At 38.8% G+C, this 18,476-nt stretch overlaps 1 protein-coding gene across 1 annotated transcript in view; it reads left to right on the top strand.

Annotated features, from left to right (window-relative positions):
* Window positions 1–18,476, top strand: part of HACE1 (HECT domain and ankyrin repeat containing E3 ubiquitin protein ligase 1) — a 218,603-nt gene that overhangs the window by 132,009 nt on the left and 68,118 nt on the right. The window contains 1 exon segment of the mRNA XM_017878558.1: window positions 9,863–9,945. Within this exon segment, the coding sequence (XP_017734047.1) occupies window positions 9,863–9,945 (83 nt within the window).

Here is an 18,476-nt window from a genome sequence, read left to right as displayed (position 1 = left end):
GGGTTCACGCCATTCTCCTGCCTCAGCCTCCCAATTAGCTGGGACTACAGGTGCCCGCCACCACGCCCAGCTAATTTTTTTGTATTTTTTAGTAGAGATGGGGTTTCACCGTGTTAGCTGGGATGGTCTTGATCTCCTGACCTCGTGATCTACCCGCCTCGGCCTCCCAAAGTGCTGGGATTACAGGCGTGAGCCACCACGCCCAGCCGTTTTTTGACTTTTTAATAATACCCATTCTTACTGGTGTGAGATGGTATCTCATTGTGGTTTTGATTTGCATTTCTCTAATCCATGATGTTGAGCTTTTCTTTCATGTGATTTTTGGCCACATATATGTCTTCTTTCGAGAAGTGTTTGTTCATGTCCTTTGCCCACTTTTTAATGGGGTTGTTGTTTTTTGTAAATTTAAGTTCCTTGTAGATGCTGGATATTAGACTTTTGTCATATGCATAGTTTACAGAAAAATTCTCTTGTTCTGTAGGTTTTCTGTTTATTCTGATGATAGTTTTTTTCGCTATGCAGAAACTCTTCAGTTTAATTAGATCCCAACTTTTCAGTTTTTGCTTTTGTTCCAATTGCTTTTGGCATCTTTGTCAGGAAATCATTGCCCGTGCATGGTATTGCCTACATTGTTTTCCAGGGTTTTATGGTTTTGAGTGTTGCTTTTTTTTTTTTTTTTTTTTGAGACAGTCTCGCTCTGTTGCCCAGACTGGAGTGCAGTGGCACGATCTCGGCTCACTGCAACCTCCACCTCCCGGGTTCAAGTGATTCTTCTGCCCCAGCCTCCTGAGTAGCTGGGATTACAGGTGCGTTCCACCATGCCCGGCTAATTTTTGTGCTTTTAGTAGAGATGGGGTTTCACCATGTTGATCAGGCTGGTCTCGAACTCTTGACCTCATGATCTACCTGCCTCTGCTTTCCGAAGTGCTGGGATTATAGGCGTGAGCCGCTGTACCTGGCCTTGGTTTTACATTTAAGTCTTTAATCCATCTTGAGTTAATTTTTGTGTATGATGTAAGGAAGGGGTTTAGTTTCAGTTGTTTAACTATAGCTAACCAGTTATTCCAACACCATTTATTGAATAGGGAATCCTTTCCCCATTGCTTGTTTTTGTCAGGTTTAGTGGAAGATCAGATAGTTGTCAGGGTGCGGTCTTATTTGTGGGTTTTCTGTTCTGTTTCATTGGTTTATGTGTCTGTTTTTGTACCAGTACCATGCTGTTTTGCTCACTATATCCCTGTAGTATAGTTTAAAGTTGGGTAGTGTGATGCCTCCAACTTTTCTTTTTGCTTAGGATTGCCTTGTCTATTTGGGCTCTTTTTTGGTTTTCATATGAATTTTAAAATAATTTTCTCTAGTTCTGTGAAGTACATCAATTGTGGTTTAATAGGAATAGCATTGAATCTATATAAATTGCTTTGGGCAGTATAGCAATTTTACTGATAATGATTCTTCCTGTCCGTGAGCCTGGGATGTTTTTCCATTTGTTTGTGTCATCTCTGATCAGTGGTTTGTAGTTCTCCTTGTAGAGATCTTTCACCTCCCTAGTTAGTTGTATTCTAGTTATTTTATTCTTTTTGTGGCAGTTGTGAATGGGAGTTCATTCCTGACTTGCCCTCAGCTTGATTCTTGGTGTATAGGAATGCTAGTGATTTTTCCACATTGATTTTGTATTCTGAGGCTTTGTTGAGGTTGTTAATTGGCTTAACAAGCTTTTGGGCTGAGACTGTGGGATTTTCTAAATCTACTGTTATGTCATCTGCAAACAGGGATAGTTTGACTTCTTTTCTTCCTATTTGTTTGGCCTTTTGTTTTTTTTCTCTTGCTGATTGCCCTGGCCAGAACTTCCAATACTACACTGAATAGGAGTGGTGAGAGACGGCATCCTTGTCTTATGTTGGTTTTCAAGGTAATGCTTCCAGCTTTTGCCCATTAATTATGACACTGGCTGTGAGTTTGTCATAGATGGTTCATGTTATTTTGAGCTATGTTCCTTAAATACCTAGTTTATTGAAAGTTTTTTTAAAAAAACACACACAAATGGATGTTGAATTTTATCAAAAGCCTTTTCTGCATCTGTTGAGATATCGTGGTTTTTGTCTTTATTTCTGCTTATGTGCTGAATCACATTTACTGATTTGTGTATGTTGAACCAACCTTGCATCCTTGGGTTGAAGCTTACTTGATTATGGTGTTTAAGCTTTTTGATGTGCTGCTGGATTTCTTGCCAGTGTTTTTGTTAGGGATTTTTGCATCAATTTCATCAAGGATATTGGTCTGACATTTTCTTTTTTTTGTTGTATCTCTGCCAGGTTTTTGGTATCAGGATAATGCTGACTTCATAGAATGAGTTAGGGAGTAGTCCCTTCTCAATTTTTTGGAATAGTTTGAATGGGAATGGTAGCAGCTTTTCTTTGTATATCTGGTGGAATTCAGCTGTGAATTCTTCTGGTCCTGGGGTTTTTTTTTGGTTGGCAGGCTTATTTTCTATAATTTCTATAACAGCAGGGAACACTGTTGCTACTCTCCATCTTACTCCTATTTTGGGACCTTACAGACACCGCTTCTAGGTCAGTGATCAGAGGAAAGCCATGATTAGAAGACCCACATAGTCCTCTTACAAAATAGTGACCGAAATACTTGTTTTTCTTATATTTGTAAGCTATACTTGACTACTTGTTTTCAGTTTAGGGGAATTACGTAGATAATAATGTAGTTTTATATGACAGTGTTTTTATTACATAGATTATAGAATTAATGTTGAGATAGAAGTAAATTTAAATAGACATGTGAATACTATGTCTTAAAAATATTTTATTAGTATTAAAATCTTCTAATAAGGATGCTAGTCCTTTGAACCACCCTTCCTCTTTGTCAAGCCATGATCACCAGAGGCAACAATTTTCAACTTTTTAAACTTTTCCTTTAGTACGTATTTCCAAATAATAAGCTTCCGTGGCTCTTTCTTAGTTTATGACTTTTAGATATTATTTAATCATTTCTTGTTGTGGTAAATGATTTATAAGTTTTGATTGGACAATATTGGTTATATATATAGTTAAAGTATTATTTACTGCTCAGTCAATAATACTGTAATAACGTTCTTTTTTGAGGATGACTATTTTTCTTGAATAATTGGCTTTGCTCAGTTTTCTTTGTATGGATCAGCATTTCTTCATCTATATGCTCCTGTAAAATATCTCTTCATACTCTCTTCTACAAAGACAGATTCATTAGATAGTTTGTCAGTAACATATTTTTTTCTCCTCCATATTAATTCATTTTCACCTGATATAAAGAAGGACCTGAGGCTGGGTAATTGATGAAGAAAAGAGTTTTAATTGACTCACAGTTCTGCAGGCTTAACAGGAAGCATGACTGGAAGGCCTCAGGAAACTTACAATCATGGTGGAAGATGAAGGGGAATCAGGCAGCTTCTTCACATGGCAGCAGGAGAGAGAGAGAGTATGAGGGGGGAGTGCCACACACTTTTAAACCTACAGATCTTGTGAGAACTCATTCACTATCACAAGAACAGCAAGGGAGAAATCCGCCCCCATGATCCAGTCACCTCCCACCAGTCCCCTCTTCCAATTTGACATGAGATTTAGCGGGGACACAAATCCAAACCATATCATTCCACCCCTAACCCCTCCCAAATCTCATGTTCTTCTCACATTGGAAAATACAATTTCCCTTCTCAACAGTCCTCCAGTCTTAACTCATTTCAGCATTAAGTCAGAAGTCCACAGTTCAAAGTCTCATCTGAGACAGGTAAGTCCCTTCTGCCTATGAGCCTGTAAAATCAAAAACAAATCAGTTACTTCCAAGATACAGTGAGGGTACAGGCATTGAGTGAATGCTCCAAGTGGGAGAAATTGGCCAAAACACAGAGCCTATAGGCCCCATGCAAGTCTGAAACCTAGCAGGGCTGTTGTTAAATCTTAAAGCTCCAAAATAATTTCCTTTGATTCCATGTCTCATATCCGGGGCATACTGATGCATGGGTTGGGATCCTGAGGCCTTGGGTAGCTCCGCCCCTGTGACTCAGCAGGGTACAGCCCCCTAGATTTCTTTCACAGGCTGACGTTAAGTACCTGTGGCTTTTTCAGGTGCACAGTGCAAGCTGTCAGTGGGTCTCCTATTCTTGGGTCTGGAGGGTGGTGGGCCTCTTCTCACAGCTCTACTAGGCAGTGCTCCTCCGGTGGGGCCTCAGTGTGAGGGGTTCTAACTCCACATTTCCTGTCAGCACTGCCCCAGTAGAGGTTCTCCATGAGGGCTCTACTCCTGTAGCAGACTTCTGCCTGGACAGCCCGGCATTTCCATACATCCTCTGAAATCTAGGCAGAGGTTCCAAAACATCGTCTCTTGCCTTCTGTGCACACCTGCAGGCCCAACACTACATGGAAGCTTTAAGGCTTGGGCTTGCACCCTCTAAAGCAGTGGCCTGAGCTGTACCTTGGCCCCTTTTTGCCGTGGCTGGAGCTGGCACTGGAGCATTTAGGATGCAGAGCACTAAGTCCCAAAGCTGCACAGAGCAGTGGGACCCTGGGTCTGGCCTGTGAAGCCATTTTTCTTTCCTAGGCCTCCAGGCCTCTGATGTGTGGGGCTGCAGTGAAGGTGTCTGACATGCCCTGGAGATATTTTTCCTGTTGTCTTGGTTATTAACTTTCAACTCCTTGTTACTTATGTACACTTCTACACCTGGCTTGAATTTCTTCCCAGAAAATGGGTTTTTCTTTTCTACTGCGTGGTCAGGCTGCACATTTTCCAAACCTTTATGCTCTATGTCCTTTTTTTTTTTTTTTTTTTTTTGAGTTGTGTTTTGCTCTTGTTGCCCAGGCTGGAGTGCAATGCGGTGATCTTGGCTCACTGCAATCTCTGCCTCCTGGGTTCAAGCAATTCTCCTGCCTCAGCCTCCTGAGTAGCTGGGATTACAGGAACCTGCCACCACGCCTGGCTAATTTTGTATTTAGAGTAGAGATGGGGTTTCACCATGTTGGCCAAGCTGGTCTCAAACTCCTGACTTCAGGTGATCCGCCCGCCTCAGTCTCCTAAAGTGCTGGGATTACAGGCGTGAGCCACAGTGCCTGGCCCTCTGTTTCCCTTTTAAACATATTCCAATTTCAAACCATCTCTTTGTGAATGCGTGTAAGTGAATGCTTTCAGAATAAGCTAGGTCACATCTTGAATGCTTTGCTGGTTAGAAATTNTGTTGCCCAGGCTGGAGTGCAATGCGGTGATCTTGGCTCACTGCAATCTCTGCCTCCTGGGTTCAAGCAATTCTCCTGCCTCAGCCTCCTGAGTAGCTGGGATTACAGGAACCTGCCACCACGCCTGGCTAATTTTTGTATTTAGAGTAGAGATGGGGTTTCACCATGTTGGCCAAGCTGGTCTCAAACTCCTGACTTCAGGTGATCCGCCCGCCTCAGTCTCCTAAAGTGCTGGGATTACAGGCGTGAGCCACAGTGCCTGGCCCTCTGTTTCCCTTTTAAACATATTCCAATTTCAAACCATCTCTTTGTGAATGCGTGTAAGTGAATGCTTTCAGAATAAGCTAGGTCACATCTTGAATGCTTTGCTGGTTAGAAATTTCTTCCACCAGAGTCTGGGCATGCTGGGTCACACCTGTAATCCCAGCACTTTAGGAGGCCAAGGTGGGTGGATGACTTGAGGTCAGGTCTTCAAGACCAGCCTGTCCAACAGGGTGAGACCCCATCTCTACTAAAAACAGAAAAAATTAGTGGGGCGTGGTGGCACACATCCATAATCCCAGCTACTTGGGAGGCGGGAGAATTGCTGGAACCTGGGAGGTTGCAGTGAGCCGCGATCATGCCATTACACTCCAGCCTGGGAGACAGAGCGAGACTTCATCTCAAAAAAAAAAGGGGGAAATTTCTTCCACCAGATACCCTAATTCATCTGTCTCAAGTTTAAAGTTTCACAGATCTCTAGGGCAGGGGCAAAATGCTTCCACTCTCTTTTTGCTAAAGCATAGCAAGAGTGACCTTTACTCCAGTTGCCAGTTAAGTTCCTTATCTCTGTCTGAGATCACCTCAGCCTGGACGTCATTGTCCCTATCACTATCAGCAGTTTGATCAAAACCATTCAACAAGTCTCTAGGAAGTTCCAAACTTTCCCACATCTTACTGTTTTCTTCAGAGCCCTCCAAACTGTTCCAGCCTCTGCCCCTTACTCAGTTCCAAAGTTGATTCCACATTTTCAAGTGTCTTTATAGGAATGTCCCACTCCTGGTACCAATTTTCTATATTAGTCAGTTTTTCACACTGCTATAAAGAACTACTAGAGACTGAGTAATTTGTGAAGAAAAGACATTTAATTGATTCAGAGTTCTGCTGGCTTAACAGAAAGCGTGACTGTGAGACCTCAGGAAACTTACAATCATGGTGGAAGGCAAAGGGGGAGGCAAGCACCTTCTTCACATGGTGGCAGGAGAGAGAGAGAAAGATTGTGAGGGGGGATGTGCCACACACTTTTAAACCATGAGATCTCATGAAATCTGTCCCCATGCTCCAGTCACCTCTCACCAGGTCCCTTCCTCCAATTCAATGGGAGATTTTGGCAGGGACACAAATCCAAACCATATCACCCTCTAAACCTAGAAATAATCTTAGTGTCTCTCCCATGTTTGATCTCCATATTCTAGATTCCATGTCTTCTATTTTGGTTTATTCTCTTTCTTTGGAGGAGGATATACTTCAATAGCTTCTTGAGAAAAGGTACATTGAAGGTAATTTTAAAAATCTTATAAAATAGTTAAACTTTTTTATTTGTAAGCATCTATTTGAATAATAGTGTAGTTGGCTGTAGAATTCTGCATATAGAGTAATGTATCTTACAATTTTGAAGGCTTTTTACATTTTAGATTTCTGTGTTGCTGTTGAGAAGTTTAATGCCCACATGATTTCTGTTTATCTCTGGAATCTTTTATCCCTGATGTTATCATGAAATTTCACTTTGACATGCCTTGTTGAAGGTCTTTTAATTTGATAGACCAGACATTTGTTGAGCCTTTTAAACCTGGTACCTGATGTCTTTCAGTTCTGGGAACCTTTTTTGTATTTCTTGGTTATTCCCCTTTGATCCCTCACCCCCTTTCTTTTCTTTATTCTCATTTTCTGCAGTATGTCTCCCTTGATTGATTCACAAATTTTCTCATCTTTCCTATTTTCTATTTTGTCTTTTTATTCTTCTTTGTAGAATTCTTGAACATTTTCTTTTTAAACTTCTGTTGAATTTTACTTATTGCATTGTATTTTTGATTTCTCATTCCCTGAATATTTTCTACCCAACTTCCTTTTCTCATTCCATGGTATAATTTCTTTTCTGTTTGAGGTTGTCAGTTACTTTTCTAATTTTTATTGTTTTCTTTGGTTTCATTTACTGTCTTTGTTATTCTGAGTTCCATTTTTTGGTTTGTTGTAAGTTGTAATTTTTGTTTTTCAGGTTAGAGGCCTGCTTCAGTTGTATTTTAAATATTGTCTGTTCATTCGTGTGTAACGGTGAGGCACTCAAATGTTGACTGGAAGCGTTGTGTACATGAGTTGAGTTTGTTGACTACTTGGTTTGACTGTATACCAACGTTTCTCAGTCTCAACACTATTGATATTTTGGATCTGATAATTCTGTGTTGTGGGGGCTATCATCTGCATTTTAGGATGTTTAGCTGCATCCCTGACCTCTACCCACTAGCTGCCAATAGCAGTTTCTCTTCCGTGGTCATAAAAATAAAAAGTTGCCTCATGTTCCCAGAGGGAAATTTTAACCTTGGTTGGGGACGACTGCTATAGATGCATTGTTCCGAATTGGGCTGTTTCTTTATTTTAATTTTATTTCTTTTAGACATAGGGTCTTGCTTTACAGATAGTGTCTTGCATGCAGTACCATGCTTGGCTAATTTAAAAATTTTGTTGTGGAAATGGGATCTCTCTAAATTGCCCAGGCTGGTCTTGAACTCCTAGCCTCAAATGATCTTTCCACCTTGGTTTTCCAGTCTTAGAATTACAGGCATGAGCCACCGTGTCTGGCTGAACTGAGCTGTTTCACTGGGGACTTTCTAATGCCAGTATCTGTAAGATTCTTTTCTGATGCCAGTATTGAGAGGAAGCTTTTAATTCCTTCTACCTGAGGTTTTTAAGCCTGCCTGCTGGAGTTCTGGGAGCCTAGTTGGAACATGGAGGCTGGAGGTTTTCACTTAATTTGTTGTTTTCACCATGGCTCCTCATCTTTGCTCCACCTGTGTTTCTTGTCTCCCATTCCAGAGGCTCTCTGTTCACTTTGTGCAGAGAATAAACTTCCCATCTTCTGAGACAGTTTAAAGAGGGATAGTAACTAACTGGGTGGGATGGGAAGAAAGGTCCTAAGGGAGAGTCTGTTTCTTTTATTGACTTTCAACTATTCCTCCTATTTTTAGCTCTACATAAGCATTACTATATTCCAAGGTACCTGGTACTTCCAATTTCCTCTATTCCTTTTTTTTTTCTCTTCTTAATGTGTGTGTTCTGTAGTAAGAATTTAGTTGCTTATTGTTGGAATCTCCATTTGTGGGCAGTTAGACTTCAGCTTTCTTTGATCTGCTAAGTGAGTTACTGTTTCTCCATTTGCTTGCTATATTTTCAAAACTTACTGACTTATCCAGTATGCTGTTGTTTTCTTTCTTGTTCTTCTTCCTTTGGGTGTTTAGTTTTATTATTTTACTGACATTGTGCTTTGTTTAAAAGCAGCAAAAAAGACGAACAGATATGTTCAATCCAGAAGTAATAAACGTCTAATTTCAAACTATTTTATTAAGGGGTCTTGCTCTGTTGTCCAGGCTGGAGTGCAGTGGTGTAATATAGTTCATAGTAGCCTTGAGCTCCTGGGCTCAAACGATTCTCCCGCCTCAGCCTCCTGAGTAGCTAGGCCTACTACTATGATGTGCTACCATGACTAGCTCATTTTTTAATGTTTTTGTGAAAATGGGGTCTCACTATATAAGAGTAAACTGGTCTCAAACTACTGGCCTCAAGCCACCTATTGCCTCATGTTTTATGTTTTTACATTTTCTTCCTTTTGCAGGAAAACTCAAATTAGAATTTTAGGAATAAAACCATATAAGTTTTTTGTAAAAGGTTTTCAACTGGGCCCTATCCTGTCCTTAATCAACAGATATGTATTTTTAAGATTTTATATTAGCGTACTCTTTTAGTATGCGTCAAATGATTGGAGGAGTAGAACTTAGGGGACTAAGTATATATTAATGGCAGTCAGTGAAATTGAGCCTGTATATGCTACTGTTAATAGCAAAAGGGCTTCTTAGCTTTTAAAAATTTTGTATTTTAATAATTATTCTCTTGACTTTGGGAAGGTTTTACTCTGGTGCTTATTTTTTTAGAGGTGAAAAATTCTGGTGTTTAAAGCAATTTAAATTCAAATGTCTAAAGTAGTAGGGTCCAATTCACCAGCCACATGTGGCTATTTAGATTCAAATGAGCTATAATTAAATATAATGAAAATTTTAGTTCCTTAGCTGTACTAGCCACATTTCAAGTACTTGGTAGCCATATGTGACTACTGACTGCTTTTGATACTTTTTTGATGCTGCTCTAAAGACTTCCAGATTAGCACAGTTTCTGTTACATTGAGAATTCCACATGTATTGTGTTGTGCCTGAGAAACTTAGAGCTTACAAAATGTTGAATTTGCTCAGCCTCAGCCGTAGGAATTGTCACATGGCCAGTTAGTTCCTATGTAAAGCTTCAAGCTGTGGGAAGAACTTTCCTTATATGGACTAAAATTGTGGTAATTGTATCTTTTGTTTCATTTCTCTGGCTTTACTTTTAATTATTTTTTTCCCCCTCAGACAGTGCAATGCTTGCTAGACAGTGGTGCTGATATTAACAGGCCAAATGTATCAGGAGCAACTCCATTGTACTTTGCTTGCAGGTATGATATTTTATATTTCCAGATGCTATATATACTCGTGTATGTGTATATATATATGTATATATGTATATAAAGAAATATATTTCCAGATGTGTGTATACTCTATTTCTAGATACACATATTTCTGTGTATTTTCTAAAGCTTTCTTGTTTTCCCACAAATATTGTGCTCTTTTTAAGATTAAGTATAATCTCTCTTTTAAGATGAAGTGTTATGGTTCTATTACTTAACTGCATGAGGAAAAGTATTTTCTGTTATATTTAATTGCCATTGCTTTTATGTTATATGTGGGAGCTTTTGATTTGCTTGATTACTTCAATTTTAAACTAAGTACTTATTAACAAAAGACAAGTTGGTAACCTGGTAATTCCCATAGTTTACTGTATTCTGTAACCAGGTCATTTCCAGTGGGATAAGCTGTTGGAATATATCTTGATCCAGAGCTATGTCTTTTCTTTCTCTGTATCTATAACCGAAAAAATATCTTGAGTCAGTCTTGTTAGATATTGTTATACATTAAGTTATTTTCATATTACTGTATTGGTTCATTTTCTTGATGTGTGCATTTCATTCACTTACTCATTCATGTGTTCATCAAATGTTTAGTTAGCACTCACTGTGTCATGCATTGTTGTAGGTGTGTAAAACAGTAATAAACTCTAGTCCCTAAGGAGCTAATAGTACAATTACACACATGCTGTCACACCCACACACATATATAAAAATATATACACACCTATCTATTATGTATTACGTAAATGTAGTTTGCAGTTAGCATCAGTTCACAGAACACTATAGTGATTCTTCTTTTTGATTTAAATTATATGAATTGTAATATTTATTTCGGCCTTTATATCCTGATATAGAGCTCTCCAGAAAGCTCCTCTCTTCTTCTTTTTTTCTGTTTTATATCATTTTATTGGAAGTTGGTTTTAGGTTGAAAGACCTGCATTTTTTCTTGTTTAGCTTCTTTTTTGGGGTCTCTCATGTTCCTTTGATGAGACCGATTCAGATCATCTGTTTAACAACCCTGTATTAGAATTCAGGGGCTTTTGGGTTTCTAGACTTGCAGATCTTTCTGATTCCAGCCACTTTCTTAACATTATATTTATGGTTTGGTTGCTTGGCTAGAAAACTAGTTCCTTCCATAGTGTCCTGAATTTATGAATAATACCATCATCTGATTCCCTGTAATCATATCCTATCTTGAAGGGTTATCTTTAGATCAGACCTTTTTTTGAAGCTCCAGATTTGAATGTCCATCTCCCTGATTAACATCATCACTTAGAAGTACCGCAGAATCTCAGATATTAACATGTCAAAATATAGCTTCAGATTTTCCTCCTCAAACCTTTCCTCCAGTTTTTCCTCATCTTAATCAATAGAAACCTTATCCTCTCAGTTGTTTAAATTAGAAATAATTAGGTTATTTTTTATTTCTCTTTCTTTGTGAACTTGGAATTTATTAGTAAGTTCTGTAAATTCTACCTTCAGAATATGTTTGGAATCTCAACTTCTAACTCAACCAAAACCACCTTAGTGTTGTTACCTTTTGCTTAGAGTACTTCAGTAATCTCTACACTGGTCTCCCTGATTCCTATGTTGTTTCCCTCCAGTCTCTTCTTTCCTCAGCAAAGTGATCTTAAAAAAAAAAAGAATCGACTCTTGTCACTTTGTGTTTAAGCCCTGTATGTAAAACTTTTCAGTGCCTCGTTGTTGCATTTCAAATATAATTCAAGTTCTACCTTGGCCTGTGAGACCTCCATGATTTCACTCCTGTTTAGCTCACTGTACTTGAACCACAGTGATTCTCTTTGCGTTCCTTAAATGCAATCAACTCTTTCAGCAGGCTTTTCTACATGGCGTTTGTTTCGCCTGAAATGTTCGTCCCTAGGCTTTTTACAGGGCTGACTGTTTCTTATTCATGTTACTGCTTAAGTTACTTTTTAGGAAGGCAGTTCCTGACCAGTCTAAGCAGGTCATTTACCATATTTTCGATCGCAGTATCACAGTCATTTCCTTCATAGCACTTCCTGTTTTGTAGTTGTTTATTTACTTGTTTATAGTCTGTTTCCCCTACATGCCTAAAAACTCTCAAAGCATGAATAGTGTTTATTTTGTTTACCACTTTATGTCCAAAGTATAGTACAGTGTTTTGCACTTAAATGTGTAGTAGATGTTTTTGAATGAATGCATCACTATGAAAAATCTCTTATAAAAAACAATCCCATTTATAATAGTTAAAATAGAGATATGTTAGTGTTGTGCAGAACTGGGATATCCCTATTGTCGGTCTGAGCTTAGGGATATGGCAGAAGGATTTTTAAGAAATACTTTCTCCTAGTGCTGTATTCCCATCCTTTAGTTTTAATCTAGCAAATATTAGATCTTTTTGAACAAAGATGATTAAGCAAGTCTGTGATGAAATGTGAAACCAAAATATAAATTCATCATTGTAGAGGAATAGTAAATATGGAACTTGGTTCTTCTGCAGGCACACTTTTAATTTTACTTGTGATATCTTGATACAGGTATAAATTAAAAATATAAGTTATTCCCAATGTGTTATTTCTGATAAATGAAAGGGAAAGGATTATAGGAAATAGAACAAGTTAACCCCCAGGACAAATTATAGGGCTCTAAGATAAAGGTTAAACGGAATATATAGTTTTTATTCGTTGAGAAGTATTACTAGATATAATATATTCAAGGGTCAACTACTAAAAACTCTTTTCTTTGTATTTGAATTTTGCAATTAAATTTAGTATGGTATTAAGATACAGGGGAAAGAACCTAGTTTGTACAGGCAGGTTCAAATTCCAGCACCAGAGCTATACAACATTAATCAAAATTCTTGACTCCTGAAGCTTTGTTTGTTTGTGAAATGGAGGTGCTGATATCTGCCTGGTGAGATTATTGTGAAGATTAAATGTGATGGCTTCTGTAAAGCATGCTGCAGAGTATTCAATACTTAGTAGTTGATAGGTGCGCACTAAGCTCTGACATGCTTGTTTCACTCTTCAGTGAGCATAAAGTTGTCTTGTCCTCATTTAATTTAATTGCTCTACAGGGTTTTCTTTTGTTTCTTGTCTAATTCTGAGCACTGTTTTTTTTTTTTTTTTTTGAGGCATAGCCTCACTCTGTTTCCCAGGCTGGAGTGCAGTGGCGTGATCTTGGCTCACTGCAATCTCCACCTCCTGGCTTCAAGCGATTCTCCCGCCTCTGCCTCTCAAGTAGCTGGGATTACAGGCATGCGCCACCACACCCAGCTAATTTTTGTGTTTTAGTAGAGATGGGGTTTTGCCATGTCGCCCGGACTGGTCTTGAACTCCCAACCTCAGGTGATCTGTCTGCCTCAGCCTCCCAAAGTGCTGGGATTACAGACGTGAGCCACCATGCCTGGTATTGAGCACTGTTTTATAATGTAGTGTTTCTGTGAGTCTTTCTCAGATGGATTTTGACCTAAAATTACGATAGAAAGGGTTTTCCAGCCACTTTTCTTCTCTGGATACTCTGGACAGGATGTTGTGACTCGTAAACTATATAACTAATGAACTCATTCTTTCTGTCCTGTAAAATATAGGCACATATTGATTTTTTCCCCCCACCGTCTTTACACACCTTTGTTTTTAAGTCTTTTATATGACTGCTGCCAGTATTTCAAATCCTGAAATTATTAGATTGGTTTTATATTCAATCCTTATGTTCCCCATTCCCTCAACTGAGTTCTTCAAATAAAGGTTGGGATGTATAATGGTTTTCAGGTATTTTCTGTGTCCGTAGACAACTTTTATTCTATTAGGAAAAGCCAGGTTTAGTTGGAGTTGTATAGATACAGTAAATTAGTAAGACGTTAATGGAGTTTTAGAGGTCTCTAATAGAGTCAGAAAGGGCTAAGATTTAGAACGTGGATTTGTAGCTACTGTATAGCAACTCCTTTCAGTTAGAGTATTCAAAATCAAAGTAGCCATATAAAAGAGTTCTTAGACTTGGCCAGGCACAGTGGCTCACACCTGTAATCCCAGCACTTTGGGAGGTTAAGGTGGGTGGATCGCAAGGTCAAGAGATCGAGACCATCCTGGCCAACATGTTGAAACCCCATCTCTACAAAAAATACAAAAATTAGCTGGTCGTGGTGGCGCGTGCCCGTAGTCCTAGCTACTCGGGAGGCTGAAGCAGGAGAATCACTTGAACCCAGGAGGTGGAGGTTGCAGTGAGCCGAGATCGTACCACTGCACTCCAGCATGGGCAACAGAATGAGACTCCGTCTCAAGAAAAAAAAAAAGAGTTCTTACACTTAAAATTGTAAACTTTCAGCATAGGACAGACCTTTAGAAAATACGATCTAAGCCATATCATATAAACAGAAAATACGATTTCATAAGCCATTCCCAATAATATTACAACTGTTTGGACTATTTACACTTTGGCCAAATTCTCAAATTTATAAGGATGAAAGGTCCAAAGTTAGGGGGCTGAAAGTGTTTGAGAAGTCAGTTCTAAGTGCTTTAGAAGCCACAAGTTTCTTATTAGTTAAATTTTTGTTGACTTCTTAGTTTTCATAAAATACTTTGGCAATTTCTTGAAGAGAGTATTATCTCAATCAATATTAAAAAATTGAGACTGTCTCAAAAACAACTTCATTTATAAAGAATGATTATTTGTTCAGTATTTTTTTTTTTTTAGTTATTTAAACTGAAAATCTTTTATGCAACACTCTAAGCAGTCTGAAAGAGAATTGTTCTAATCGAATTACGGGTGAGGTACTTGAGTCCCTAACTGCATTGTGCAGATTTTGTATGTTATTAGCTATTGTTCGTTGTTTTTAAATCTATTTTAAAATTTATTCTTATTTTAAAGTATTATTTTTTAGAGACAGGGTCTTGTTCTGCCACCCAGGCTGGAGTGCAGTGGCATGTTCATAACTCACTGCAACCTCCAATTCCTGGGGTCAAGCAATTCTCTCATCTCACCCTCCCAAGTAGCTGGGACTATAGATGTGCACCACCACACCCAACTAATTTTTAATTTTAATTTTTAATAAAGTCAAGGTATGTTGTCCAAGCGGGTCTTGAACTCCTGGCCTTAAGTGATTCTCGCCTCTAAGCCTCCCAAAGCGCTGGGATTACAGATGTGAGCCACAACACCTGGCCCTTAATCTGTTTTTGAAATGAAATGCCAACTGATCATAAATAAGATTTCTGTGTAGCTTCAGAAATTACTCCAGCTGTCTAAAAAATGTTATAGTAGTATTTCCTTTTCTTTATGCTGATTATCCTTTTTTGTTGTATATGGTACAGAGTTATTTTGAGGCTTTATTATTTACCTTGTGTATTGAACATTGTCCTGCTTATACATGGTGATCTTGTCTGTTCATCCTGTCTGATCCCCATTCCATTGTTCTCATAGCACGTATCCTCCTGTGTCTGATACTGTAATTTTTTGAGTACTAAATTGTGTTTTATTTTATTTTATTATTATTATACTTTTAAGTTCTAGGGTACATGTGCGCAACGTGCAGGTTTGTTACATAGGTATACGTGTGCCATGTTGGTTTGTTGCACCCATCAACTCGTCATTTACATTAAGTATTTCTCCTAATGCTATCCCTCCCCAGCCCTCCGACCTCCCGACAGGCCCCAGTGTGTGATGTTCCCCGCCCTGTGTCCAAGTGTTCTCATTGNTACAGAGTTATTTTGAGGCTTTATTATTTACCTTGTGTATTGAACATTGTCCTGCTTATACATGGTGATCTTGTCTGTTCATCCTGTCTGATCCCCATTCCATTGTTCTCATAGCACGTATCCTCCTGTGTCTGATACTGTAATTTTTTGAGTACTAAATTGTGTTTTTATTTTATTTTATTATTATTATACTTTTAAGTTCTAGGGTACATGTGCGCAACGTGCAGGTTTGTTACATAGGTATACGTGTGCCATGTTGGTTTGTTGCACCCATCAACTCGTCATTTACATTAAGTATTTCTCCTAATGCTATCCCTCCCCCAGCCCTCCGACCTCCCGACAGGCCCCAGTGTGTGATGTTCCCCGCCCTGTGTCCAAGTGTTCTCATTGTTCAGTTCCCACCTATGAGTGAAAACATGCAGTGTTTGGTTTTCTGTCCTTGTGATAGTTTGCTGAGAGTGACGGTTTCCAGCTTCATCTGTGTCTCTGCAAAGGACATGAACTCCTCCTTTTTTTATGGCTCCTTAGTATTCTATGATGTATATGTGCCACATTTTCTTAATCCAGTCTGTCATTGATGGACATTTGGGTTGGTTGCAAGTCATTGCTATTGTGAATAGTGCTGCAATAAACATAAGTGTCCATGTGTCCTTATAGTAGCATGATTTATAATCCTTTGGGTATATACCCAGTAATGGGATCACTGGGTCAAATGGTATTTCTAGTTCTAGATCCTTGAGGAATCGCATGCAGCCTGGCAGGTTGATCTCAGACTGCTGTGTTAGCAGTGAGCAAGGCTCCATGGGCATGGGACCAGCCAAGCCAGGCACAGGACGGAATCCCCTGGTGTGTTGTTTGCTAAGACCTTGGGAAAAGTGCAATATTTTGGCAGGAGTGTCTCGTTTTTCCAGGTAGTCTGTCACGACTTCCCTAGGAAAGGGAAAGGGAAATCCCCCAACCCCTTGGGCTTCCCAGGTGAGGTGACGCCCTGTCCTGCTTTGGCTCACCCTCTGTGGGCTGCACCTGCTGTCCAACCAGTCCCAGTGAGATCAACCAGGTACCTCATTTGGAAATGCAGAAATCACCTATCTTCTGCGTCAATCACTCTGGGAGCTGTAGACCGGAGCTGTTCGTATTCGGCCATCTTGGAATGGGAGTCTTGAGGCTAAATTGTTTACTTTTAAAGGTCACAAAACATAAAGGGCAATCTCTGTTTGTCTTGCTAGAGCAGCATGATATCGATGAAGGATTTTGGAGTCAGACTGATGCAGATTTAAATTCTGGTCTGCCATGTAACTGTTCATCTTGAGCAACTCCATTATATTCTTGAGCCGTGGTTTTCTCATCTGAAAAATTGGGTGAATACTGTTAAAATAAAAATCTTAGAAAAAATAAGTTTTAAGTTTATTTAAATGAAAAACGATTCATGAATCAGGCAGCACTCAGAATCAGAAGCAGGTGAGAGAGCTCTTCCCAGCAGTTTGTAAGTAATGAGCTTTTATAGGCTGAATATGGAAGCAAAGTAGAGAAATCACGTGACTGGCTACCCTTATGTATGTATTTGCCTAATTTGGTCATGATGTGAAGAATTGGCTGTCTGATTTCTTGAAACCGCTCTTTGTTGCAAAATACTCCCAAGTTAAGCTGAAGTTTGTTACAGAGGAACTCAGAAGTATAGTGACAGTCTCAGGCTAATGGCCTCCTGTTTGCTTAATTTAATGAGGCTTATAACAGTGTCAGCACTAAGTCAGACTTTGGACAGAGGACTGAGCATAATGCTTGTTACCTAGTGTATCCTAAATAAATTGTGTTTCAGGTCTCTTGTTATTTTCTATAGGGCGGTGTTGTCTTTAATACTTATTTGTCAAATGAACGGTGTCTGAAGTTAAAGCCTATAGTACAATTCATTGAATGTATTTAGTACATGTTATAAGACAACTGCCATGCTTGGTGCTATGGAACAGGTCTACTGTCAAAAAGTTTACAGTTTAATTGGAAAAAATTGGACACATGGATGTTAAAGAACTGTAAAAGAGATATCATTAAAATTGAACTCAGCAGTTTTATAAGATGGATTCCTCAGAACCTTGGCTACTAGCAAAAGTATCACTATATCCCTAAATAAATTAAGCTCAAGTTAGTTGCTTTTCACTTGGCCTCTATTTTTAAGCATGTGAAAGAAAGGAACAGTGTAAATTAAACAATCACCATTAGCTATTGTTTATAACATCTTGACCAACACTTTGAGCTGAATGACAAGTGATGCTTGATGAAGACTTCTTGCTTGATGCTGGTAAAGCTGATTATTGTTCCTTTCAAAGGGATTGCTGATTTACTTTTTTGATTTTTCTAGAATAAATTAGATATCATTCTTAAGTTCTGGCTTATTGGTATTAAGGAAGATAATCAGTGTAATAACAAAGTATCAAGACAGTGATAGACCTATAATAACTGTTGCAGGGTTTTCTGGCACTAGATTCATAGTAGGATACTATTAAGTTTTTTTTTAAAAAAACACTCTAATTCCATTTGGCTGTAGATTATTCTTCATACAGTGCCATTTTGTGAAAGAGAATTTTAAGTTTCTGAGAAATCTGTGTAGTGTTTTTCTTTGTGAAATCACATGCCTCTTTAGGTAATGTTATTGTGGAAAGAGTATTGGTCTAGAAGCCCAGGTGCCTGAGTTCTAGTTTCACCTGTGCTTTGATTACTTGCTTTTCTCATATACAGAGCACTTTTTGGATTCATGCTCTTCCGAACTGTACAACTTATTTGGACCTTTCTTTCTTTCTCTTTTCCTTTTCCTTTTCCTTTTCCCTTCCCTTCCCCTCCCTTCCCCTCCCTTCC

The sequence above is a fragment of the Rhinopithecus bieti genome, unplaced genomic scaffold (assembly GCF_001698545.2).
Source record: "Rhinopithecus bieti isolate Rb0 unplaced genomic scaffold, ASM169854v2 scaffold_10614, whole genome shotgun sequence".
NCBI classification, from domain to species: Eukaryota; Metazoa; Chordata; class Mammalia; order Primates; family Cercopithecidae; genus Rhinopithecus; species Rhinopithecus bieti.
This window is presented reverse-complemented; position numbering and strand designations above follow the sequence as displayed.